Genomic DNA, 27,375 nt, shown 5'->3' on the forward strand with positions numbered 1-27,375 from the left:
CAGCTGGATCAGCGGGGAACCGCGAAGTATGGCGACACTTGTCTGCGAGCCAGATGCAGCCCTCAAAAGAGCCATATCTGGCTCGCGAGCCATGGGTTCCCGACCCCTGGTATAGAGGAAGGCTGTAGAGTTAGTCTGCAGGACCTAAAAAGCACAGTTGAAACTACCTTCTTCAACTGTGAGGACGGGCCCAGCAGGCTTCTTCCATCTAGCCGGCACAGGAACTCTGCAGAGCCCAGGCTGGGCTTGTTGTATGACCTTAGAGGCCATGTGGCTATACTGTTCATAGCCCCTTGCCACGACGTGGGTGGCCTATTGGTGGGGGCATGAGTTTGGGGGGCCTATCCCTTCTCCATCTACCATCATGGAGACTGCTCGGTGGTGTCGATCCCACGTATGGCACTGAGGACTCAGATGGAGGCTCTGGCATCCATTGTAAAAATTTGTGTCAGCGCGTTGGTAAGATTGTTTATAGCTCCCGTCAGTGTAGTGACGTTGTGGGTGTGGGCTGCCATTTGCTGTTGGAGAATGCAGGCTTGTCTGTTTACAGCCTTCCTTAGCCCCAATAGCTCTGCCCGTACGTGTCTGTGGTGTTCTACTTGCCTCCTTTGTAGCTGATGCAGCTGCTCCAGTATGGACAGTTCAGGAGGGAGGGATGGTGATGGTGCAGGTGCTGCTGGAGGTGGCTGGGTTTGGGGGGTTGGCCTTTGTGGCTGCAAAATTGGCATTAGTGGGTATGTGGGCTCCTCCTTGTGACTTACCTAGTGGTGGTTCAGGATGGGCCTCTAGTGTGCTCTCTCTGCCTTCACCTGATCCTGGAGGCACCCACTCCAGGCTCTGCTCCTCCATTAACTGCGATAGGTTTAGGAAAACATTTAGTTAGGTCAGAGAACAGAGGGGTTCGAATATAATAAAGGCCCCAGCTGCCTATGGCTTGGACCTTTATTGTACTCATCCTCCTCCTCCTCAGCGGTGACCTGCATCTCTACATCCATGACAAAAGGCTTTTCAAAAGCAGGTAGTGGCTGGCTGGTCCATGGCCTTGCTGGCTGGTCCCTGCATTCAGGCTGCTCCCTGGGGCCTCCTGGCTGGGACTGGTATGTTGTTGGGCGAGCGTTGTGGAAACAAAACATAATACATAAGTACCACTGGGAGTAAGTACCCTTTTTTCTTTTGGCATCACAAGTGTACAGTGAGCATCTGATGCCAAATGATATGTGTACCTGTTGCTGCCTTGCTTTTTAGAGGTGATATGAACTTACCAGCTGCAGCTCTTGTGGTGTCCAGCCGCTCATCCATTCCCTCAAATACATCTGATCACAGCCTTTGTATAAGGCGATTCTCCATTTCTGTGAGCACTATGGGACATGGAGCGCCTCCTCCCGTCAATCTTCGGTGTTTGTTCTGGGCTGCCTCCTTGGCTTTAAGCTGTGCCTTTATATCTCTATAGCGGTGGGCGACCTGCTCCCCATTTCTTTGGATGCTGCTATGTCTGGTGATGCTCTGGGCTAGGCTTCTCCAGATCTGGACCTTGGCTGCCTTAGATGGGGGTACTTCTTCCTCTTCCAGAGAGGAGTCCTCCCTTGTCCTCACTCTCCATCCCACTCAACTCTTCCCTCCCTTCCTCCCCCCCATCCTGACCCTGCCTTGCAAACTCCCTTCCCCTTTGCCTATCTGTAGCCTGGCTTACTCCTCCCTCTATGCTTGCCTGCCTATCCCCTTCCCCCACCCTCTCCCACCCTCCTCCTCCTATCTCTTCCATGCTGCCTCTCTCTCTACTCTTGTCCCTACTCCGACTCCTACTTCTCCTTCCCCTAACACTCCTGCCCTCATCCTCCCACTTCCTCTCCTCCAACCACCCCTCTTCTCCTCATTGCTCCTCCCACGCCTCTCACGCTCCATTAGTTCCATCTCCACACCTTCACTCACCACCTCCACAACTCACCACCTCCTCCACTCACCACCTACACTAACCACCTCTTCCACTCACCACCAACAACACCTCCTCCACTCACCACCTCCACCACATCCTCCACTCACTACCTCCTCCACTCCTTCACAGAAAAAGACAAATTGACAAACTTTACAAACAAACACACACTTTCATACACACAGAGAGACAAAAGACAAAGGTAAAGGTTCACCAAAGGAAGCACAGAGAAGCACAAGACACCGCCCTCAGAAATTGCAAATAGAAACTAGCTCTAACCACCACCACAGCAACTACCCTCCTCTAAAGCATGCCTCGACACACTCTCAAAGAGACAACTGCAGGAAGGCTATATATATAACCTGCTGCTTGATGACGTACTACTGCATGAGATGACATATCGCCGCGTGTGATGAAATTTCACCACATGTGATAAAATGTTGCCCCGTGTGTTAGCTACAGCCATCACATTTCCCTAAACACGCCCCTTTTTTTATTGCAGGCGCTATTTTTGCTACATTTAGAGCACTTTGATGAATCTAGGCCTAAATTGGTATAGCTGATCATTAACTTAAAATCTTGCATAAATATGTTAATTCACAAATATTACAGGCTAAGTAACCCTAATTAATTTAGCGTAACTTCAGAACTTCTTAGTATAACTTAGAACCTAAAAGTCTGTTTATTTCATTGCAAGGATAAATCAGGCATTGAGAGAGCCTTGCAGTTTCTCTCTGTTGGCCATGTGCTGCTTGGGAATGCAGGATTCTTGTGGCTCCCTGAGGAATCAGGTCAGTATCTGTTTTCAGATCCAGGAGACCAGGCAGGGAGACACTAGCTTCTGTTTGGGAATCTCAGCAGACTGATGCTGGTCATTAGGGTATTGGCTGTTAGGGATGTGAATCGTTTTTTGACGATTTAAAATATCGTCCGATATATTTTAAATCGTCAAAAATCGTTAGAGTCGATATTTAATAGGAATTCCCCCGATTGATCGTCAAAAATCGTAAATCGGGGGAAGGGGGAGGGCGGGAAAACTGGCGCTACCTTTGCCCTGTCATATGACAGGGCAAAGGTAGCGCCGGCGCCATTTTTCTATCAACGCACCCGTGGCCCGAGAGTGGAAGATCACAAAGGGACCCCCCCACTGGACCCCAAGTAATTTAAGACATTTGGGGGGGGTTCGGGAGGGGGGGGGATTTATTTTAAAGGGTCGGGGTGGGTTTTAGGGATGTTTAGTGTGCCGGTTTTCCTGCCCTCCCCGATTTACACGATATTTAAAAAAACAAAACCGCGACGATTCGATTCCCTCCCCCCCCCCCAGCCGAAATCGATCGTTAAGACGATCGATCACACGATACACATCTCTACAAGATAATGCCCTAACGCATTTTGATGAATGACCCTGTTAGCTGGATATGTGTGATATTCGGCAATCTTAGCCTGATAACTTCCTCTCTGGAGTGCCCCCAAAAGTAGTTATCTGGCTAAATTATAGACGGATAACTACTTACCTGGCTATAATTTAGCTGGATAAGTGGCTGAATATGCTTATTTTGCCATTTAGAGACATAAATTTTGAATAATGACATCCTGGTTTATAGTAACTAGATAGTCAAAGTCTATGCATCTGCGAGAGGGCCTTTTGATTTTGATAAGAAGACTTTTTTTTTTTTTAATAAAAATGTTGCATTGACCTTTGCTTAGAGGACTGCATGCTCTAGAAATGACATTAAAGCTAAGCAGTAGCCAATTGGTGTCAAAGCTCTGCTTCAGACAAGGCCAGAGGTAGACGGTCTGGCAGCTCTGCCAGAAGACATTTTAAAACCTAGGCAGCTTCTGTTCAGTCCCAGCACACAGCAGAATATCCAGAACCATTCGCATTTCTTCCATCTCTGGTTCAGAGAGGACAGGTTCCTTTCTCACAGGCTTTCTGAGAACTGTGGCCTGAATTACATAAAGAGGATCAGCTGGCATTGTGATAAAAGCAGTGAAAATGAAGAGAGAGAGGAACTATCTTGTCACCTCAAACAAGGCATATATGGTAACCAATACGTTATTCAACCATTGCCAACATGTAAATGGGACGGGAGCTCGTAGAACACTTTTTAAAGTGAAACCACCCCCTGAAAACGTATGTGTATTTTAACTCAACAGACATAGGTCTTGGTCTGAAGGTTTTCTTTATGCCAGTTACCACTACTACTAATGATAAATATAGCACTATCCGATGTACACAGCGCTGTGCACACCTAAGAGACAGTCCCTGCTCCGTAGAGCTTCCATTCTAGTTAAGAAACACGAAAAAAAAAGACAAACCAGAGGTGGAGAATGTGGAAAATGGGAACAGTGTATTTCGAAGGCAAGTTTCAAAAGCCATTTACCCAGGTCAATGGCGATCTGAAAATGACCCCCTTCCCCCCACTCCTACCCTGGTTTTCCAGCAGGGGAAAACATGAGCGGGCCCAGAGATGGGGGTAGGTCAGGGAGGCAGTAAAGAATGCTATTCTGCATTGTTAGAACTGTACATATTATTTTGTAGGGAAAAAAAAGCACCCACAGAAAAAAAGCAAGTGCAAATCTATGTGCCCACCCTGTCTGTAGCGGGACACTTTTTTTTCTAGGCACACTTTACTTTTGAGACGAGGGGCAAAGTCCACGGGCAAAAGTACCTGCGGACTGACTTGAAAATTGGCCCCCGAACGGTTTTGCTATGGAGCGAAAGGCTGGGGAGGGTAAACACAGGGAAGAGGAAATGTAGCAGCATTATTAGGAACCGAGGAAAGAAGTGGTGATCTTGCCTTCCTAATAATCTCCCAGAACTCGACAAGAGTCGCTATACACTGCTGAATGCATTTTCTCTTTTTTTTTCTTTTTTGGTACTGACAGAATAAAATGAGTGAATTTTTCTCTTCTGCATGCATTGAACTTATCTGACTTTGGCAGGGATGACAGGTGAGGGTCATTTTTCTGCGGCACAAACCCCATACTCAGTGATGGAGAACTTCTGTGGGAAGAGTTTCGGCTAGGTCCTCAGGACTTGATTCTGCCACATTCAGGGCTGCATTAAAAACTGTGTGTGTACCGCTGCATCTTCAGAGACCATGTCTTAAAAGTCCAAATGTAAGAGAGCCAGCATTTCAGAAAACCAAACATTTAACAATGTATGCCAGGAGTTCTTTGGAGTAATACTGCAATTAATAAAAAAAAAAAAGATTTACACATAAAAATAGCGCATCTCATTCTCTTTGTCCAGCGAGGTTTTTGTAGCCTGTCTCTGCTCCCGTCCAAGAAACATATTTTTCTCTTTTCATTGTCTCCTTTTCTCATTGTTCCTTTTAGGATATCTCTTCTCTTCCCCCACGACATAGAAAGGTTATTTTCAAAAGCCATTTTCCCATGTAAATGACTGCTTGCACAGGTGAAAGGGCTTTTTTGGACATTGCCCATCCTTTGTACAGGTGAAAGCCTGTTTGCACATTTACACAAGTTCTCCTGGAAGTGGGGTGGGCTTCGGTCGGGGGAGGCAACAACACGCAGAGTTTTTTCATTTTCAGCTATGTGCATAGTTGCCCTTTGAGAGCAAAGTATAAAATTGGTGGCGAAAAACCCCTGACTGCACACTTTTTTAAAACTGCCTCCATGCACCAAGGAATGCCTAAACTGCTACTGTCACCATGAAGGAAGGACATGAAAACCCAAAATCTCAAATCTGAGACCTTTTACTAATAAAACAAAAGAGCCCTATCTACAGCAGGCCCTATCCACTGGAACTCTCTACCATCAGATCTTAGACTTGAACAATGCCCCATTACTTTCAAAAAAAAGACTTACAACTTGGCTTTTCACTCAAGCATACGCCTGAGCTGATCTTCACAATTCCCCCTTTTCCGGGTCAATTTCATTTCATACCACATGATTCAATAATAAAATAGCCAGTGGCTGTGGTGTTATTCAATATTCAACAATACTATATTACTATGGCTGTGGTGGTGTTCAAGGTTCAATAATACTATAGCCAATGGCTTATCCATCTAGACAAGTTACAAATACTAGATACTCGTTTGATTCATTCTAATTGCCTGTCTATAAGATTGTTGTTATTTATTTGTTGTATTATTATGCCTTATTTGTTGTATTATTATACCTTATTTTTAATTCAATTTTTTCCAAGTTCACTCTCCTGTTCTATGTTTAGTCATCCTAATGTTATATGTAAACCGAAGTGATTGGTAACATTGTTACCTCGGTATATAAAAAAATGTTAGATAAATAAATAAATAAATAAATATGGAGGGCAATTTTCATTCTTTTACACAATCACTGTCTCCCAGATTCTCTAGTCCCAAAAGTCCCTCTCTCGTACGACTCCCATCTCCCCAGACCCTATTGCACAATTCTTCCATCCCCTTTTTCACACAATCCTTCTGTTCTTGAGCTTGCTTACTCCCCTTCCTCATCCTTTCCCTCCACCCTTCACTCTGATCGGGCAAAAAGAGAAGGAGAGTGACAGCGCCTTGGGCCACATTGGTCTCTACTAGCTGGGACACGACTGCTTCTTTGGACTGCATGGGACACCGTACAGACATGGTTCAAAGAAGCAGTCAGGCTCCAGGGAACACCCAACCAGCATGGGAGAGGGGAATCAACCAGGGGAGGGAGGAAGATGGCGTTGTTAATGTACCACCAACCAGCTAGTATCTGTCTTACCCAGCTCAATCCCTGGTACCTTCCACTGTGATTCAACAAGGACCAGCAAATTCCATGGAAAGTGGCCCTTCCAATGGCTGTGAAAACATGGGACATCATGACAATGCTTATTTTATTGTTACTTTTCTTGCTTGCTTTTATGTATGTTTCTTTGTACATCGATTGGACCTATTGGTAGTGTAAAGCAATTAAGAAACTTTAATAAAATGTAAATGTATGGAGAGACAGAAGATCAAAAACTACCAAGAGATGCAGATACCAGGATAATGTGACAGACTTAGTCCCAATTATTTTGGGTGCCACCAAACTAATTAAACATAATTTTCATGAGCACTTTAATATGTTGCCTGTATATATTACACCTTATGACCTCTCTCTGTAACAGTGACAATCTTAAGAGCACTTGGCAGTAAGCATGAGCAGCTGAGATCATTACCCAACATACCCCAACTTAGAATGAAGTTCATTCCTGTCATAGTATGTGTAAGACAAACCTATTTGGAGACACTGTCCCCAAGCAAATATTAAGAAGTCCTGATATTTACTCAAAGGGATCTATCACTTTCCAAAGAAAGCTAAAAATATACAAAAGATCAGTGGTGAGTCAGACATTCAACAATAAAAATAGTGAAGTGAAAGCAACAGGTTGTTCATTGCCTAAAGAAAAGGTGATAATCTTTAATAATTTAAGAGCCAATTCTGAAACTTGGTCTTTGTGCTTCTTAAAAGGTGTTGACCTTAGTCATCAATAGACATTCTCTACTTTTGTGATTCTCAGCAGCAAATAAAGTGATTAAAAAGTCATTCAGTTATGATTTCTGATATAAAAACAGTATTTCAAGTTACATCTTTCCTGTTTCCAGTGTAAGCTACATCCTCAGCATACTGAACCAATTTTTCTTATGAAAAAGTGATTCATTGATTGGATTCTTAGTTTCAGGACTGAGTCAGGATCTTTGGATTTTTATAATGTTTCAAATTGTTCTATATTTTATAATGTACTGTTACTGCATTACTGAGAGTAGCTTTGGTAGTTCCTTGGCAGAAAGTTGGGCTATAGATCCAAGAACAGCGTGGAATAGAATATTGGCCAATGGGACAGTAGAGATGGTGCCATTTTCTGCCCCTAAGAAAATGTCCATGTCCCTCACAATCACATAGGATGTGGCTTCAGATGATCTGACTGCCCTCAGTATGTCAGAAATCTCACAGACTCTGCCCTTGTGGTGTCAGAGTAGTGTCAGTGTTGTAAGGAGGAGAACAATTTCCCCATGGGAGGGATGAAATATTGGTATAAAAACCGCTGCCCCACACTGGAAGCAGGAGTTGTCTTGAGTGGACTGAAGACTCCAAGCCCTGGATTCCTGGTAATCTTCGAGCCCTCTTCCACTGAGGGCTCAAGGGGGCCCATCTCTCTCTCAGAAAGGGTCCTGAGATAGTTGAAGGAAATGAATTTCCAAGGTGGCGTGCCTGGGAATTCCTGAGAGAGAGAAGGTGGTTCTTGGCAGACCGGTGTGCTGGGAGGTGCCAGGGAAAAGGGCGACCTGCCTGGGAAGTTCACCAGTCAAAGGCTGATCCAAATATCATCAGCCCCAAGACTCCCAGTTGGGAGGAGAAAGAGGAAAGGACAGGCGAGGAAGAGATTACAGCTACCAAACAGGCAACAGGAGGGCCCAGGATGAAGGAGGGTACCTGCCTAAAGAGCTGACCTATTTGAAGGCGAGGTGGAAAGAGTGATTTTTTTTTTTTGGGGGGGGGGGGGGGTTTGCTGAGGAATATATGTTGCAGTATTTGTGCACTACCCTAAGTCTCCTGTCTTGGACTTAGAGTTTGCCACTAGTTTTTCATCAGTAAAGATTTTAATTTGAACAATAGCCTTGGGAGTGGTCACCGAAGTGTCTGGTTGGTGTGCAGAATACTCCCACTCCCAGAGTGAGTAAACCCTAAGAGCCTTGCAAGCTGGTGTGTTTTCCCCATGTGCAGGAACCTCGAGGACAGTCATGGGGCCTTGCTTGTTCCACAGCCCTCCGCATATGCCCAGGCCCAGAGTAGAACAAGACTACAAGAGGTTTTTCTGTCAGTCTTTATGGAGAAGATCTAGGTGCACATACTGTTCAGTAGGACCTCTAGATGTCTATACTTACAGGACAATGCAATATGGGGTAGATTTTCAAAGCGTTACACACGTACATCCCAAGAATTTACGTGAGTGACCGGCCTTATGCGCGCTGGGCCAGTTATCAAAGGCCCAGTCACACGCGTAAATCCCCGGGATGCGCATACGTTCCGGGGCCTCTGGAAAGGGGTGGGACAGTCCAGGGGTGGGGCGGGGCTAGAGGCCCCTGGCACAGTAGCCATTTGCCTCTGTGCCAGGGGATCGAGTGCTTGCGCAAAAGGTTAAATACAGATTTGGGGCGGGTAGGTTAGAGGAAGGGGAAGGAAGGTTAGTGTAGGGGGTTGGGAAGTTCTGGAGCAGTCTGGGAGGGAACCGAGGAAGGCCGCAGGCATCGGCGCATGCAGAATGCACAAGTGTGCACCCCCTCGCATGCGCCACCCCCGATTTTATAAGAGGCACGCGCAGGTTATAAAATCAGGCGTCCATGTGTGTGCACCAGGTAGAGCGCGCATCTTTGAAAATCTACCCCTATGTGCGTGGGGGAAAATGGCATTCGTGATTGAGTGCCCGCTTTCCTAAAGCGCGCCTTTCTACCTCTCCTGGGCATGTGATGCAAAAGGCAAATGATCCACTGCGTTAAAAAGGAGGCAGTAGGGGAAACTGTGTTTCCCTAGTGCCTCTTCAGAATTGGTCACCCAGGAAAAATGGCTGTGCACAACCACGGGTCAGGAAAGCGGACGCTCATAAATTGAGCGTCCGCTTTCCTGACCTGACTACCGTCAAGACTTTTTTTTTTTTTCAGGTTGCTGCTTTCTGTGGTTCCTCCGACTTAATATCACCATGATATTAAGTTGGAAGAACCACAGAAAAAAGCAATATTTTCTGTTTTTTAGTTTGGGGCTCCTCAAAACGTAATGCCAGCTCCGGGGCTGGCGTTAATTTTTGAGGATTCAAATGTGTGCATCGGGCACACAGTTAATTTTTTACACCAGGGGTGTTAGATAATACCCTCCTCAACATGGCATTTACATGTGATAAGTGCTATTAGCTCAACGCTGGTTTGGACGTGCATTTTGTTCGTGCTAATCCCCTTATTGTATAAGGGGTTATGGATGCATGTCCAACCATGGGTTAACCCTGTGCTAGCCTGAGCGCATGGTATAGCATTGGCCTGACAAAGAGGTGGTTCCCAAAACCTGTCCTGCCAGTCTGGTTTTCATGAATATGCACAAGATAAATCTGCATGCAATAGAGGCGGGGCATGCAAATCTCTCCCATGCATATTCATTGCAGATATCCTGAATACCTGAATGGCTGCGGGTCCCCCAGGGCAGATTAGGGAAACGCTGCCTTGGAAAAAGAGAGAGAAGCTATGGACCAGGGATGTGCAGCTCAAAAATAAGGTTTGGTCAATGTTTCTATTGGAGAGGGAATCGTTTTTTCAATTCCTTTAATGTTTGTTTTGATTTGGTTCTGTTTCTTTCTTGAACCAAGAAAAAAAACACATCAAAAAACAAAAACCCCCAAAATAAAAAATATCCGAAACCAAGCCCCTCTAATCTTCCTCCTGCTTCTCTAAGACATTCATGGTTCCTGAGCCTATCCAGCTGGGCCTCCTTGGGTCACTCTGACCCCCACTCCTGGCCTGTGAAGCATTTCCAGGGCTGGGAACCTCCCCAGTCTCCACTTGGCAGGAGATATGCTCATTCCTTCCTGGCCTGCCATCTGTAGATTTAAAAAAAAAATGGCACCAGTGGTGCAGATGGCCCTGAAGTGACATCACTTTGGTGTTTGTTTGAGGTATAGCTGGCAGCATTATGTTATATGGCTATGGGGGCTGGAGGGGGACTTGATTTTTACTGAGCAAGAGGACTGGGGGAGGGTGCCCCAGCTGATCCTGGCCCCCAAGACTGATTTTATAGGGCAGGAAAGGGGTTAGAGGGCCTTAGGAATAGGGATACCTATTTTTCTATTTAGACAAAATAAAAAAAATACCAGAAATTTTTCAAGTATTTTCGTGAGAGGACATTTTCAGTTGATTTCATTCTGAATGAACCAAAAATGGCACTATTTGCACATTCATTTTAAACGAAGGCAAATCCCTACTATGGACAGTGTCACCCAATAAGCAAAGAAGACAAACAATATGGACTGCACTGCAAAATCCTCTCACTAATTCGAGCTAGTTAATCTTATACCATTGTCAGCATTAATTCATTAAGGCTTTTTCCCATTTTGTGTCTAGGGGGAGAAAAAAGCTTACTGAATCAGGCCCTTATTGCAGGTTTTCACTTTCCATAACAAGACAGGAGACAAATAGTGAGAGAGAGAGAGATTTAAAGGGAGACCTTGAAACTTCGACACCCTTTTGGAATCAGCACACAACTTATCTAAAGATGATGTATATTGTAGCGGGCAATATAACAATAAAAAAGCCACTTCTAACTTTGTACATAAAAATTTACATTTATTCTATTTATGAAAATTTAGAAAAATGATTGCTTTGGACATTGGATTATGCATTGTTAAACTTGATAATAGATGACAAGACGTAAACAAGCCTTATCTTATTATTAATTACCTTTTACATAATGTATATTGCTAAGTAGTTTCTCTTATAATATGTCTAGGGATCCTTAAGAGCAAAATAAATGTAAAGTGGTGCAGTTCTTAATTCCTGTCTTTCATCTCTGCATTGATGCCTACTCTGAGTCATTCTGATGGGCCAGATCAGGGGTTTCAGGACTATAAGAGGGGAGACAGACTGAATATGCAGAAATGATTTCTTCCTTCGATCTTCTTTTTGTCTCCAATGATGCAAGTTCAGCAGTGCTTTTTTAATAACTTATAGATGTCCTTGAGAATACAGTAAGAATGTGTCTCTTTCTGATTGGATGTATGTTCAGATTCTATCTCTTAAAAGGACTTCCTATACAACATCCTATGGGGTAGATTTTCAAAAACGGCGCGTTGGCGTACTTTTGTTGGCGCTCCAGGCGCCAACAAAAGTACGCGGGATTTTAGTAGATACGTGCGTAGCCGCGTGTATCTGCTAAAATCCTGGATCGGCGCGCGCAAGGCTACCGATTTCGTGTAGCCGGCGCGCGCCGAGCCGCGCAGCCTACCTCCGTTCCCTCTGAGGCCGCTCCGAAATCGGAGCGGACTCTGAGGGAATTCGCTAACGCCCTCCCCTCACCTTCCCCTCCCTTCCTCTACCTAACCCACCCCCCCGGCCCTGTCTAAACCCCCCCCTACCTTTGTTGGGGGATTTATGCCTCCCAGAGGGAGAAGTAAATCCCCGTGCGCCAGCGGGCCGCTGGCGCGCCTAGACGCAACCCGGGGGCGGTTCCGGAGGGCGCGGCCACGCCCCCGGACCGCCCCGGGCCGAAACCACACCCCCGGGCCTGCCCCCGAAACGCCGCGTCCTGCCCTGAAAACGGCGCGCCGCTCGGCCCCGCCCCCGACACGCCCCCCTCGGAAAACCCCGGGACTTACGCGAGTCCCGGGGCTCTGCGCGCGCCAGTAGGCCTATTGAACATAGGCGCACCGGCGCGCAGGGCCCTGCTCGCGTAAATCCGGGTGGATTTACGCGAGCAGGGCTCTTAAAATCCGCCCCTATATGAATAGCCAGGCTATATGATGCTGGCCATATACAGTCATGACTGTTTTGTAGTACTTAGCAACAAATGTCCATCTGTAATATTTTCACCATGGTCACCTGTCTGCATTTCACTTCTGTTGAAGTCAGCATATTGCCTGCTGTTCAGATCCTCATCAGTCTTCAGCATATTTCTGGAACATTGTCTTGTATTTAAACAAATGCAGAAACTTCAATCAAAGTCTTCAGCGCTTTTTGTCATTAAACAGTCATTTTATTATTTGCAGTATCAATGCAGCAAAAAACACAAAACGTCAATTACTTCTTCATCACTCTGCAATATGAGATTCCAGGAGTATGCAGGTCCCTTCTTCAGATATGAAGAAATTAAGCTTGGAGTTCCTTGCAGCCGATGTCTATCTGGGCACAGTAGCTCTCTGGGGAGGAAATGTGTAAGCACAAGATCTATATCTCCTAGAGATTATTTTACAATGGGGGCACAAGTCACATTTTCAAGGCCCTTAGGGATTTATCTTCTATCCTGGAGCTCTTTTGTAAACCGGTCCAGTCAAGCACAACAAAATCCACAAGCTACACTGTAAATGTTGTCCAAAAGTAAAATCCTATATTGGTCATTGATGGTAGGAAACAAAAATCCACAGCAGTACAACTATAACTTAGTGCACCAGAAAAACAAAGTCCAGAAGCATAACAATAAATTCAGTCTCTCGTCTTAACAAACACTGGGCAGATAAGATTTCTGGATCAGGCACCCTTCCCTCTGGGATCTCCCCTGTTACTTTTTTTCTCTGGATGCCAATTTTTCTCTTTCATTCTGGAATTTCTCTCACTTCTCCTAAACAAATGAGCCTCTGGCTGATTCCATCTGTCAGCAATTCTTTGGACTTTCCCTTGTTAGGCAATCTTCTCTCCGACTCCCATGAAGGACAATCTTCATGCACCTTCTGGATAGATGAGGAGTAGGGACTTACACCTCTGTTCCTTAAGGCTACCTTTATCTTCTCAATTTTGGAACTTCACTCTTTTCCCATCTGAAGAAATCCTTCTCCCATAAATCTTCAGGAAAACAAGGAGTCTACCTTTGGATTCCTCATCAGAACCTCTTGAATCCTTGGGCCTCAGTCACCCTCCTAGGACAGAATACTCCTTCAGGCACACCTCTATGGAGAGAGTGCCTCAAACCATGGAGGAAGAGACGCACACCCGCATCTCCCTGTGTAGAGAGGCACATGCAAAGACCCTGACTTTATATGGGCACAAAAGTTTTGTTAGCAAGCTGACGCTCAGGAGTGCCAACCATCTACTAGTCCTACCTTGACATCACAACTACACACAAGATCTATTGAGACATGATGCAATCTAGTAAGGGGAAAATTTGGGACCCTCCCCTTGCACTTAAAATTAGGTTAACATTTCCTGAGACCTGTTCCTATTTATTTATTTATTTATTTAGAGTTTCTTATATACCGATAGCCGTTTGCACATCGTATTGGTTTACATATAACTAAGAACATTTAGGCAGAGCCATTTACATATAGGCAGAGCCCTTACATGGAACAGTAACAGATGTATGAGGCAAGGAACAGTAAAATAACTAAATGTTAACTTCGAGGAGCTATGTGTTACATATAAAACTGAAAAACTATAATACTAGATAGAGGTGAACTATAATGCAAAAGGTACAGCAGTTCATGGTCATTCCAGAGCGACAGAGTACTGGACAGTGAAAATATGAATGGAGAATGAATGGACAGTGAAAAAAGAACGAAGAAGAGAGCAGTAATAAAAACTCAGGCAGAAACAGGGGGGTACAATAGGTTGAGGATTAGGGGAGGAAGAGAGTGGAGAGACTGCTACTGTTATAGTAACTCAGTGCTGAGGTTCAAATATAAGGAATTTAGGGATTCTTCGTGGAGGATTGTGAGGGGTAGGCCTGAAGGAACAACCATGTTTTTAGTTTTGTTTTTTTAATTTAGGAGTGGAGGTCTCTGTGCGTAAGTCTGGAGGGTAGGGAGTTCCATAGGGTGGGGCCGGCAAGGGAGAAGGCTCTGTTCATAGTGGAGGTAAGTTTGGTGGATTTGATTGAGGGCGTGCGGAGTGTTCCTTTGAGGGCAGGGCGAGTGGGGTCTTGTGGACGTACGGGGAAGGAGGTTTTCATTTATGAGGCTTTGATCAATCAACAAAGAAAGTGTTCTGCCTGGTAGCATCCAAACAAGCAACAGACACCATAAAACATCTAAATGCAATGTTTAACTGCAAGAATTAGGCAAATGAATTGGTTTTTAAGAGGGCTGCACTTAATTTAAAATAAAAATTGTTTTAATTAATCACACATTCCTTCCTGCATAATCATTCAACCTGAGGACTTTTGCTATATATTCTTTTAGAGCCTTAGTGGGGTTTTTTTATATGTTTTAAAGGATCGACAGAACGATGTCGAAGCACATGAGCTTTTGAGATCTTACATGAGAAGAAGGAGCCAGCATGGTCCATGACTCATGTACTAAGAGCATGTTTTTATTGGACTTCTAAAAGCTCACAACCTACTATCCAGGACCAGTATGGGTACTAAAGCTGTTTTAATGATTTTGTTAATATATAAAATAGCCCCAAATGGTTTCTTAAGTTAGAATTCATGAGGGCAGTTTTCAAAGCCATTTCCACCGGTAAAGCCGCATTTTTCCCGTGGAAAATGGGCTTCTTCGAAAATTGCCCGCTGTGTTTGTGAGCAAGAAGATCCCGCACAGTTCCACAACGGGATGTATGTTTAACCGCCTGGTAGTGGAGGGAGGTGTTCGTTCCCGGGGAAGGGCATTTGGACTTTCAAAACTATGCACATCGTTTTTGGTGGGGAAGCCTCAGCAGTTCCCTTTTTTTCTCTTTAAGCAAGTTTCACTTTGAAAACCAGCACATAGACCGCAGGTCCGATTTACCCTTGGACTTTGCAACTAGACAGGTAATACTAAAACTGCCCTTCTTGTGTACGTTTTTCTAAAGATCCCCATTCCAGCACCAAACCTCTTCCTAAGTGAAGAAGCGTGATTTTTACAAATGCTTACCAGTAAACTACTTAGCTGACAAAGATAATGATTGTTGAGTAGCTTTTTTAAGAAAATGTTTCCTTTATTGAGACAGTGATTAAAGTGTATTTTCATTGAATAACAGCAGGTTTTACTAACACTTCTTAGCTTCACATTAATCACTTTAATAAAAAAAAATCTTTAAATCCATAAGGTTAAATGCGACAAGAGGGATACAGATCAGTCCTCAGAACTCGTGCATTCCCCTAACCTCTATAATTTTCTATGACCTTATTAATGTCTATTTACTAAAGTGTGTTAAAAAAGCATGTTGAGCCACATTTTTTGCATGAGTTGGTGATGGCTGTTTAAGGTGGTATTTATTAAAGGACACTATGCTTTTAACAAATACAGCATTAAACTGATTTTACCACAACTGGTAATGCAAGTATGTGTTAGCAGTTGTTACCTGCTACAGCAATGCAAGATATATCCACCCGCCTCCCCCAATGTTTAAAAGGCCTGCAAAGGCTCAAAGTAATCCCCCTCAGTGTCCCAGAGTTTAAAGGACTGTTCATAGCCCAACATAATCCTCCTCCTTGGCCTCCCCATGTCCACTACCAAACCTCTACAGATGCTCCAGAATGCAGCGGCTAGAATCTTAACCAACACCAACCGGAGTGCACACATCACTCCCATCCTCCGGAACTTACATTGGCTGCCAATAAAATACAGAATTCTGCACAAATCCCTCACCATAATCCACAAAACCATCCACAATCAGCAACAACTAGACCTTCAGATCCCACTCAAACTCTATGCATCCTCAAAACCCATCAGAAAAGCGTATAAAGGAACACTACAAGTACCCCCAACCAAAACCACGTACCTATCAACTACCAAAGAACGAGCATTCTCTACAGCGGGTCCTTCCATCTGGAACAGCATGCCTACAGACCTCAGACTGGAACCCTGCCTGACAACCTTTAAAAAAAAACTTAAGACTTGGCTTTTCCATAAGAACATAAGAAATTGCCATGCTGGGTCAGACCAAGGGTCCATCAAGCCCAGCATCCTGTTTCCAACAGAGGCCAAAACCAGGCCACAAGAACCTGGCAATTACCCAAACATTAAGAAGAACCCATGCTGCTGATGAAATTAATAGCAGTGGCTATTCCCTAAGTATAATTGTTTAATAGCCATTAATGGACTTCTCCTCCAAGAACTTATCCAAACCTTTTTTGAACCCAGCTATACTAACTGCACTAATCACATCCTCTGGCAACAAATTCCAGAGCTTTATTGTGTGTTGAGTGAAAAAGAATTTTAAGTCTTAAATGTGCTACTTGCTAACTTCATGGAATGCCCCCTAGTCCTTCTATTATTCGAAAGTATAAATAACCGAGTCACATCTACTCGTTCAAGACCTGTCATGATCTTAAAGACCTCTATCATATCCCCCCTCAGCCGTCTCTTCTCCAAGCTGAACAGTCCTAACCTCTTCAGCCTTTCCTCATAGAGGAGCAGTTCCACCCCCTTTATCATTTTGGTTGCCCTTCTCTGAACCTTCTCCATCACAACTATATCTTTTTTGAGATGCGGCGACCAGAATTGTACACAGTATTCAAGGTGCGGTCTCACCATGGAGCAATACAGAGGCATTATGACATTTTCCGTTCTATTAAACATTCCCTTCCTAATAATTCCTAACATTGTATTTGCTTTTTTGACTGCTGTAGCACACTGAGCCGACGATTTTATCATTATCCAGTATGATGCCTAGATCTTTTTCCTGAGTGGTAGCTCCTAATATGGAACCTAACATCGTGTAACTACAGCAAGGGTTATTTTTCCCTATATGCAACACCTTGCACTTGTCCACATTAAATATCATCTGCCATTTGGATGCCCAATCTTCAAGTCTTGCAAGGTCCTCCTGTAATGTATCACAGTCTGCTTGTGATTTAACTACTCTGAATAATTTTCTATCATCCGCAAATTTGATAACCTCACTCGTCGTATTCCTTTCCAGATCATTTATCTACTAGATAAATGAAGCTTGACCGTCATGCCACAAATGCGCAGTAGAGAGCAACTACCGCGCATGCGCGGGCAGCACGTCGGTCAGAGCTTGCCTGTAACAAAAATGGCGCGGCGAGGAGCAGTAGCGGCGACAGCGCGCACGAGGGAAGGATGGACCTCTGGCGCGGCGAGGAGCAGTAGCAGTAGCGGCGGCACATGCAAGGGAGAGAGGGACCTCCCCCGGAGATCTTTCGTCTGCGCCATCCAAAGGGGTTGTGAATGAGCTGAGAGGGGGAGTGACTGAGGGGAGGGAGGAGTGGGGGGGAGGGAGACTAGAGGGAGAATGAGGGGAGGGGGGAGGGAGACTAGAGGGTGAGGGAGAATGAGGGGGGAGAATGGGGGGGAGAGGAGAATGAGGGGAGGGGGAGAATGAGGGGTAAGGAAATGGACCGTTGTTACGGGCTTAACGGCTAGTATATATATATATATTGAAAAGCACCGGTCCAAGTACAGATCCCTGAGGCACTCCACTGTTTACCCTTTTCCACTGAGAAAATTGACCATTTAATTCTACTCTCTGTTTCCTGTCTTTTAACCCTTTGTAATCCTTCAAGCTTACCTTTAATCACCTAAAACCACCTATTCACTATCTTATCAGACTCCGTTTACTCGACTAGACGTCCCGTCTAGTGTCACTCGTTATGTAGTTGTTTATCTCTGCCGTTCCTTATTTCTGGCTACCCTAGCCCCCAAGTTCAATCCCCCTGTTATATGTAACTTTGACTCTTGTTGAATGGTTTGTTAAGTTATACCCCTGTTCCATGTAAACCGATTTGATATGATCCTTTCATGAAGGTCGGTATATAAAAGTGTTAAATAAATAAATAAATAAATAAGAGCAAGATCAATCCCTCCCCAACCGGAGCACAGGGCACAACAATATCCCCTTATCCCCTGGCATCAACGCAATTCTCCCTGGCATTAGCACAGACCTACATGTCTATTTCATCTGGTGAAGAGGCAGATAGTGCACAGATGTGATGGTGGAGGCCTCTAGCTGGAGACCTCCACCTCAGAGTTGAGAAGAGGCTCCTAGCCCTGATGTCTTCCATCCTGCCCCCCTCCCCTTCCTACCCCATTCAAAATAGTGAAAAGGGCAGGTGGGAGGTAGGATTGCTTCTGCCCTGCTAATTCAGAGGCAGCAAATGAAAATCAGTTGACCTGATGTAGTCCATGTGAAGGGCAAAGGAGACCATCAGGTCAGTGGCATCATTTGATGCCTCTTGAGCAAATGGGGCAGAAGCAATTGAGGATCACATTTGTGCACTATCTGCCTCTTCACCAGATGAGATAGATATGTAGGTCTGGAGGGAATATCAGGGGACTCAGAACCTCAGGAGATGAAGGGGGGAGGGGAAGCAGGGCTCAGAACCCCTTGGCATCTCCAGTCAGGGAATGTACGCTTCAGCCAGGGAGGGTGGGAATTTATGCCAGTCTAGGGTTTGTGCTTTTTTCAGGAGACAGCTTACTTTAGGCTTAGGACTATCCTTTATGAAGCATGGAGGGGCAGATAAGGGGTAGGACTGAAAGATTGATAAGCATGTTAGCTTGCTGATGCTTTCAAAAAAAGAGTTAACTATATCTCTTTTTTGGGTTAATGCAAATCACATGATTTAACACAATATTAATGATTTGATTTGCATGCATTTATAGCAGAAAGGTGCGATCGCTGCCGGCTAGCGCAGGCCCGCCTCCCCGTTTCGGCCCCCCGCCCCTCATTACCTAAAGTATCACAGGCCTGCGATACTTTAGAAAGTGAGGCCCTATAAGTTCTACAAAAACAAGCCTGCATGGCTCAAGGAAATGCCGCGTTTCCCTACCTCCAATCGTCCATCCAGAGCCACCCTTGCGGGCACCCTACATATCCCACCCCTTAAAACAGCACACCTCTCCATTACAAGAGAAAGAGCTTTTACCATAGCTGGCCCTACCCTATGGAACTCACTCCCCATGTCCCTCCGCCTTGAACCCTCCTTATCCAACTTCAAGAAAGGCATCAAAACCTGGCTTTTCTTACAGGCCTACCCAGATGCCAATCAAACCTAATCCCTTTATTGCCTCCTCCCAATCTCCTCCTGCTCTGCCACCTGCTAATCAGTGATGCATCTTATGGTGATGTTGACTATGTAATTATTGAAATGTTATATTTATTTTAATGCTGTTAATGCAGTTCCTATATATTCTTTCTCCCTTTACGCTTTACAACCTATGTTCTTCACGCTTCTTATGCGCTCGCTTTCACCTTCCCCCCCTCCTCTCCCTTTTCCATTCCTGCTCCCCTTCCCCTCTCCCTGTTATTTGTAATTTCTTATTCCTTGCTACAAAGTTGATTGTAAACCGGCATGATATGTCCTATGAATGTCGGTATATTTTAAAAGCCCTTAAATAAATAAATAAATTAAATAAATAAATAACTATATGTAAGATCACAGAATCTGACTGAAAATATGAGATATATTTTTATGAACAAACCCCAAGTGATATGACAGAGGCCTGGGCTATTGAATTTAAATGCCACCTTTACATTCAGCTGTTGTCTTAGTCACATAACGAGTTGATTGCTTTGTGATATCAGCTATTTAAATGGAATATCCAACACTAATTAATTTGGCCTATGATCTAACCAGCCCAATCTGTGTTGTTTTAAGTTGGCTGCATCATATTTGAAAATAACTTGTGAGGACAAATTAATTCCTACATGGAAAATAAAAATATGTTGTGTTTACAAAAATAGTACTTGCTATTGTTTGCCTTTGGACGTCAGCTAAGATTTCGTGTTTTGTTGACCTTTTTACGTAGGACTGCTTAAAAGCTATGGACTCAGCAGGTGACAAAGATTTCGAGAGCACGGTGAACGAGAAGTGTCAGAGGGAGACTTCTCAGAAAGCAAATTCAAGCGGGGGTGTCAAAAATATCATAGAAGAAAAACAACTCAGTATCCCTGACATGTTGCGAAATGTCAAAACCAGTGCCGATGCACAAATGGAAGAGAACGGACCTGAACGAATAAAAGCCACGAGGGGCTTGAAAGAAAAGCAACAGACTCATGATCCGCTGAGAGCAGGGCTCAAACGGAAATCAGAACATGAAGAAAAGTTAATGGCGAAAAAAGACCCTCGACTATTAGAGATAGAGAATCAGTTAGTAAGTCTGCCTTTGCCTCGCATTCCCCTGAAAAGCGTAATGGATGTGGAAGTAAAGCTGGTGTTTGTTGATGAGCAGGACATTTCATATGAGTTCATAGATTCCCTTGTGTCTACCAGCACGCAATCAACATGTCGAGCTGTTGAAATAGTAGACTCCCTGAGTGCACCTAATTTCAGCTTTCTGCCTCAGATTGACAAATGGCTTCAAGTAGCATTAAAGGATGCCAGCACTTGCTATAGACAGAAGAAGTATGCAATAGCAGCAGGACGGTTCAGAACAGCACTTGAGGTAATAAAGATAACCATTTAATTTGTATTAAGTGCTGGGTTGTTTTTTTTTTTAAGGGTACTGTGATCAAGTACTGTGGCCAGAGAGGATCTAGAAGTAAGCAGGTATCAGATGTTCCACTATTTTCTGTGATGCTCTTCCATCTTGGATTAATATAAGCTCAGCTGCTTAAAGACCCTTGTTACTACTGCACGCATCTTTTCAAAAGAGAGAACATTTCACAACACAGACAAGAATAGGCTATGATAGACTGTGAGCAGCTTCAATTTAATGGCTTAGGTAGGTGTTTTCTTTGTTATACATTTTAAAGCTGCTATAGACAGAAGAAAGTAAAAAGCCAAGACTTCAAAAATTCACAGTGCAATGTTTCAAGGAACTTCGACATTAAGATTTACCGACAATTTCAAATCCACAGCAGAAGCAAAATGACATAGTTGTAATGGCACTATTTGACTTCTATAAATGCATCATCTATTCTCGAGATGGGCGAGTTCATATTTAATTTAAACTGCATCTAAGAAGGAGCATGTGGAGTCATATTGATTCCTTCTTATTTAAAGAAAGCAAAACAGGTCTCTGTTAAAATGCTCCAATAAACTCATTTTGCTTACTTTCCAATGTAAGGAGTTTTGAAACACTAACATGGCATATATGAAAAGCATTTTGATCCAAAAGAAGTCTTGGGTGCATATATAAGTCATCTGTCATCTAGCAAGTTAACTGGCATTGATGTATAGGAGACAAATATCAATAGATTTTCATGATGAAACAATCTTATTTTCCTTTTTGTTGAGCCTGATTTCAGAAGCACGTAAATTGGCTTTTGAAAATTGCAAAGGAAGGTTATACATATGAAAGTATGCACAAAAAAGAGTTTGCCCATACTGTTATGCATACTAGAAAGAGGCATTTTTGAGGAAGGAAGTGGGGAATTAATTTACACACATCATTTCAATTTTTTTAAAGTGTGTGCATACACCTTTTACAGCTGTTCCCAAAGCAGGCGAAAGTGTGTGTGCACATGCTGTGCGGGGCTCTGCACACACCCAGTAATTTTCAAAGCGGAATCTTGCACAGAATTTCTGCTTTGAGAATTCGGGCTGAGGTGCACGAGTAATTTCTACGTGCGGACTTCAGCCCTACATGGGCTAACATAAAATTACCCTCTTTAAGAAATCCGTTTCTGTTTCCTGAAATTTGAGCCAACATAAACCCCGGGATTCTTCTGTAGCACTTTCTATTCCAGAGAGCCAAAGGAAAAAAAAAAAAAAAAGATATCCATTCTAGATTTTATGGCATTTGGCTACGCATTTCATAATGCCATTGAAAGCATATTTTCCAATCTACAACATGTTTTCTAATTTCTTTTTTAATCAGCATTTGTTTTTAATTAGCCTTAGAGAATGGTAGGTACCTGGAACAGCCTACCGGCAAAGGTAGTTTCATCCAAAGCTGTTAGGGACAGAGCACAGTGCTAAGGGCAGATGACTGAGGAAGAAAAAACGAGGGAGGAGGGCTTGGTTGTACCCTTGGCACGAGCAGCATCAGCTGCATCAGGGCCCCCTTAGACTGCGGCGGCTTGGACATGGGCTCCCAACATCAATGAGCACAGGGAAGCTGAATATTCAAACCACAGATGCTTGGATAATAACAAAGCTTTGGGATATGGCATGGGAGAGGACTTGGGTATTTAGATAAAGTACGGGAACTTGTATTTATTTACTGTATTTATCCACCGCTGTTCTGTCAGTTTACAATTATACATTCATAACTGTTGCTACAATATATTGTAACCCCTTTTTTGGGCACGTAACTAATTTATATCTTTAGAGGCTGCTCTGGCTAGCATATTTCATCCCATGCTTGACTCTCCATCCCTGGCGGGGGGGGGGGGGGATTATTTTTTTTAGGGGCGGGGAAGCTCTCGCATATGGCCCAGGCGATGTTAAAAGGTTGCTAGTATGTGTATACTGTATTGGTGCTTCCCATGAGGTGAGAGGCTGTAATAACACAGACAGAACCAGGTCTGGGTGTTAAAAGTTTACTGATTGATACAAATTAAAGTCCATCCATAACATTGAAGATATATCCGAATGTTGGTACATGCGTAGTTCTAGATAGGTAGGTGACCTTTTTTCAGGCATCTGGGTAGCACCATGGTGATTTTTAATGTACACAGCATAAGTAGTGTGCCCAGCAGCTGTGAGAGAATCCTAGTGGAGAGGTCCCCAACTTTACTTGTCATCTTCTCCTTGGACACCCAGCCTGTCCTGGTCCCTTGGTGTTTGGAGATCCGATTGAGGTCTCCTGCTCTTGTTTTTCCTCTCTCAGTGTTTCTTTCGTCCTTTATTCACTGATGTTCTGGGGCACTTCTCTTAGGAAAGGCCAGTCGGATCAGGCAAGTTCTCAGCTCTGCAATCCCAGTGGAGAAGAGGGGTCCAAAACCCTCCCCACTCTGCTAAAGTCCAAAAAATAATTTAAAGGTTAAATTGGATACATCTTCTGCCTTCACTTAAAAAAAACACACCTAAAATAAATTGAAGATACTTAAAAATACAAATAAAAATAAAATTAACTGTCTCGATTTTCATGATCTCCTTGAATTTAGGTGGTAGTTTCTTCAAATATGAGTCTGAAAAGCCATGTTTTAGCATCTTTTGAAAGATCTTCGTGTCGGAAATGAAGCATAGGTGTTCAGGCATTGTATGCCAAAGTATGGGAATGATATTGTGCAGTTTCTGACTTCATGTATGTGGGCCTAAGGGATGCTGGGAACGGCCATAAGATCTCAAGGAACGTTGTAGGGTATAAATATATAGAGATGCCCCTAACCATATAGAGTCAATTGAGAATCTTATGTATTAATGACAAGATGTTACAGTCAATTCAAAATTTAATGGGAAGCCAATGTAATGCTGCTAAAGTAGGGGTTATAGGGTCATATTTAGATAAACCAGAAAGGATGTTAGCTGCAGAGTTTTGTAAAAGTTGCAGGGCTCTTAGAGTATTTTCTGGGATTCCTAGGAAAAGAGAATTACAGTTCTAAAATCCTCAGGTTCTTATAGGAGCTTTAGTCTTCTTAGAATTCTTAATTTATAGTATCCTAACTTAACTATGATCAAAATGTGTGCTTTGATGTCCAATCTCATGTTTAGCATTACTTCTAAATCACGTTCACAATTAGCACTTACGATCTTCTGTCCCTCAAAGAAAAAAGGAATGTAATCTTCCACGTTTTTCTTTCTGGAGAGTACGATAATTTCTGATGGATATATTCAACAAAACTTTATTGTAGAACAACCATTTTTTAATGGCAGTCAAGTAAATTTCCAAATATTTAAATGAATTCTCAGGTGAATTGTTGATGGGGAAAAAAATCTGTATATCATCAGCAAATAAAAAATCAGAGAGAAAACTAGTCAAAACTGACTTGGATAAGGAGAAATATATTCTACTGTCCAACCTCTACAGCTGAGAGCTGTGATATATCCTTAGAAGAGCACAACAGGGTCAATTGGTCCTGATCTATCATTATGTTTATCTACTATTTGTTAGGCTCAGAGGAAATGTGAGAAGGCACTTGTAGTTGGCGTATGGTATGCCTAAAGCAGCCAACTAGCACAAGTGGTGAAGACCAATGATATGGCAGAGTTTGGGTACACTTGGGACAGATATTGATGGCAGTAATAGAAACAAGCTTGAGCCGATAAACAAAAAACCCACCCGACCCTTTAAAACTAATACCTTAGCTTCCCCCACCCTCCCGACCCCCCCCCCCAAAAAAAACGTTTTACAGGTATCTGGTGGTCCAGTGGGGGTCCCTGGAGCGATCTCCCACTCCTGGGCCGTCAGCTGCCACTAATCAAAATGGCGCCGATGGCCCTTTGCCTTTACTATGTGACAGGGTATCTGTGCCATTGGCCGGACCCTGTCACATGGTAGGAGCACTGGATAGCCCGCGCCATCTTGTGCTCCTACCATGTGACAGGGGCTGACCAATGGCACCGGTAGCCCCTGTGACATAGTAAGGGCAAAGGCTATCAGCGCCATTTTGATTACTGGCAGCTGATGGCCCGAGTGCAGGAGATCGCTTCTGGACCCCCCCACTCGGACTTGCCAAAAGTCCAGCGGGGGTCCTGGAGCGACCTCCTGCACTCGGACCGTCGGCTGCCAGTATTCAAAATGGCGCCAATAGCCTTTGCCCTTACTATGTCACAGGGGCTGTCACATGGTAGGCTGTCACATGGTAGGTGCTCCTACCATGTGACAGGGTCTGGCCAATGGCACGGATACCCTGTCACATGGTAAGGGCAAAGGGCCATCGGCGCCATTTTGATTAGTGGCAGCCGATGGCCCGGGAGCGGGAGATTGCTCCAGGGATCCCCACTGGACCACCAGGTACCTGTAAAATGTTTTTGAGGGAGTCGGGAGGGTGGGGGAAGCTAAGGTATTAGTTTTAAAGGGTCGGGGTGGATTTAGGGGTTATTTTTGTGTGCCGTTTTTCCCGCCCTTCCCCAAAATGATAAGAGAAACCCCACGATCAATATCATGGGGTTTTCCTATCGTTTTGGGGGAGCCCCTGATTTCTGACTATTTTGAAAATATGGTCCGATATTTTCCATCGTCCGAAGCCCGATTCACATCCCTAATGCTCATATATCCAAAGTGGTGGAGAGCCAGAGGGGAAAATAAAAGTGCAGACTAGGTAAGCCAATTGGTACTTATCTGCCTTCATTTACTATATTACTATTCTAGGCACCACGTTTAATATTTATGCCAAAATAGTGCAAATAAAGTGCTAAAGTACCCACTAACTAGCTGGGTCACAGGGAGGGTAGCTTTCAGTTCCACATGGCCCAATGTACAAGCATATCAGGTATGCGCAGATTATAAAATACACGGCTGTTCCCCAACATACACGAATATCTGCAATGCATTGAAAGTGCATACTTTTCTTATCTATTTTAAAAATATGCATGCGTATATTTTACAGCAAAACATTTTGTAATTTGCTTGCATAAAACCATGTATAAGCGCGCAAATGAGAATATTTTTAGACGTGCGCATAATTGAAATCACCAGTTTGCCAAAACCTCAACCATTTACTTAACGTTTCTATAGTGCTATACGACAAAGGCAGTGCTGTGCAAGGAACACACAAAGACAGTCCCTCTCAGTAGAGCTTACAATCTACCGTAATAAGACAAATATACAGGACAAGAGACTTTGGGCAATGGCATTTCAAAAAGTAAGACAATGTTTAAAAAAAGAAAAGAAAAAGAAAGCAATCAGGTGCAAGTTCATCCAGTCCTTCTCCAGGTCATCAAGACCCTCCTGGTTCTTTCCTCTGACCCCCCTCTGTTCATTCAGACATCCCAGCCAACCAATAGTAAGCACGAGATGAGTCGGATAAAAATTGCACAAGATAATTAGCAGGTACAAGTTAATGAATCAGTTGCCAAATGTGCGCCTATAATAAAATAGCAGTTTGCAACTGTGCCTCTCAGCCCTGCCCCCAGAAGACCCCTAGACCACTCTTTCAGTGTAAATCTGCTTGCAAGACTAAAATATGGATACAATTTTGATGTTTATAAAAAAAGGTTTGTACGTGAGTACAAGCTATTTATGTGCAGATATGCTAATTTTATGCATGTAAATGTTTTGAAAATTCACGCCATATTTTTTAAAAGCTTTTTCCCCAGGATTTCTTTTCCAGAAACTTCACTAAAAGGTGAATTTTAAAAGCCCAGCACGAGCATCCATTCGGGGCTGCGCGCACAAGTCAGGCTGGCATGTGCCAATTGAATTTTAAAAGCTGCCCAGGTACGCATGTACCTCCCGTTGAGTGTACATTTCAAAGGTTTTCAAAAAGGGGCAGGGCAGAGCCCAGGGATGTGTGTAATTACTTGCACACCTGGCGTGCGCCCAGGTCCAGTGGCGCGTACGTGTACTTCTGCTCTGGAGGAGGCGTATGTTAAAAAAAATAAAAAATGGCCATAACTGAGGTGATTTAAGGGTCTGGGGTAACTGGGGGGAGTGCAGACTATCAAACCAGGAGGGTATGGAGGACCAGGCTGTTAACTGGGCGAACTGGTGGATGAACTGGTGAAACTGGCAATGGCACTTGCCCCTTTTAAAATCCCACAACTTACACAATAGAAGCAGGATTTGCACACGCGTGCGCACACCCACTTAAAATTGGGCGTTCATATGTGCACAGACAGGCTTTTTTTTTTTTTTTTTAACTTTGTTTGAGTCATATGGAACCACGCAACAGGCAACAGCATCCAGCTCAATATAACTAGAATCATCTCGAAAAGATGCCAATTCAGTTTCATATGCTCAACGTAGAATTTTTCTAAACCCTGTTTTCCTCCCCCATACATGCTCACATTCATACCTCAATACACCACCCATCCATCTCATTGTTAATAAATATTACACGCTCCTTCAACAGCAATCA

The 27,375-nt window shown here is 43.8% G+C and overlaps 1 protein-coding gene across 2 annotated transcripts in view; it reads left to right on the forward strand.

The window, feature by feature from the left end:
* SPATA16 (spermatogenesis associated 16) overlaps positions 1–27,375 on the forward strand; it is a 317,457-nt gene that overhangs the window by 48,205 nt on the left and 241,877 nt on the right. For both annotated transcript variants that reach the window (XM_029617036.1, XM_029617037.1), the window contains exon 2: positions 20,277–20,912. In XM_029617036.1, coding sequence (XP_029472896.1) covers positions 20,277–20,912 — 636 coding nt within the window. The remainder of the gene's footprint in view (positions 1–20,276; positions 20,913–27,375) is intronic.

This window comes from Rhinatrema bivittatum, chromosome 9 (assembly GCF_901001135.1).
Source record: "Rhinatrema bivittatum chromosome 9, aRhiBiv1.1, whole genome shotgun sequence".
In the NCBI taxonomy this organism is placed as follows: domain Eukaryota; kingdom Metazoa; phylum Chordata; class Amphibia; order Gymnophiona; family Rhinatrematidae; genus Rhinatrema; species Rhinatrema bivittatum.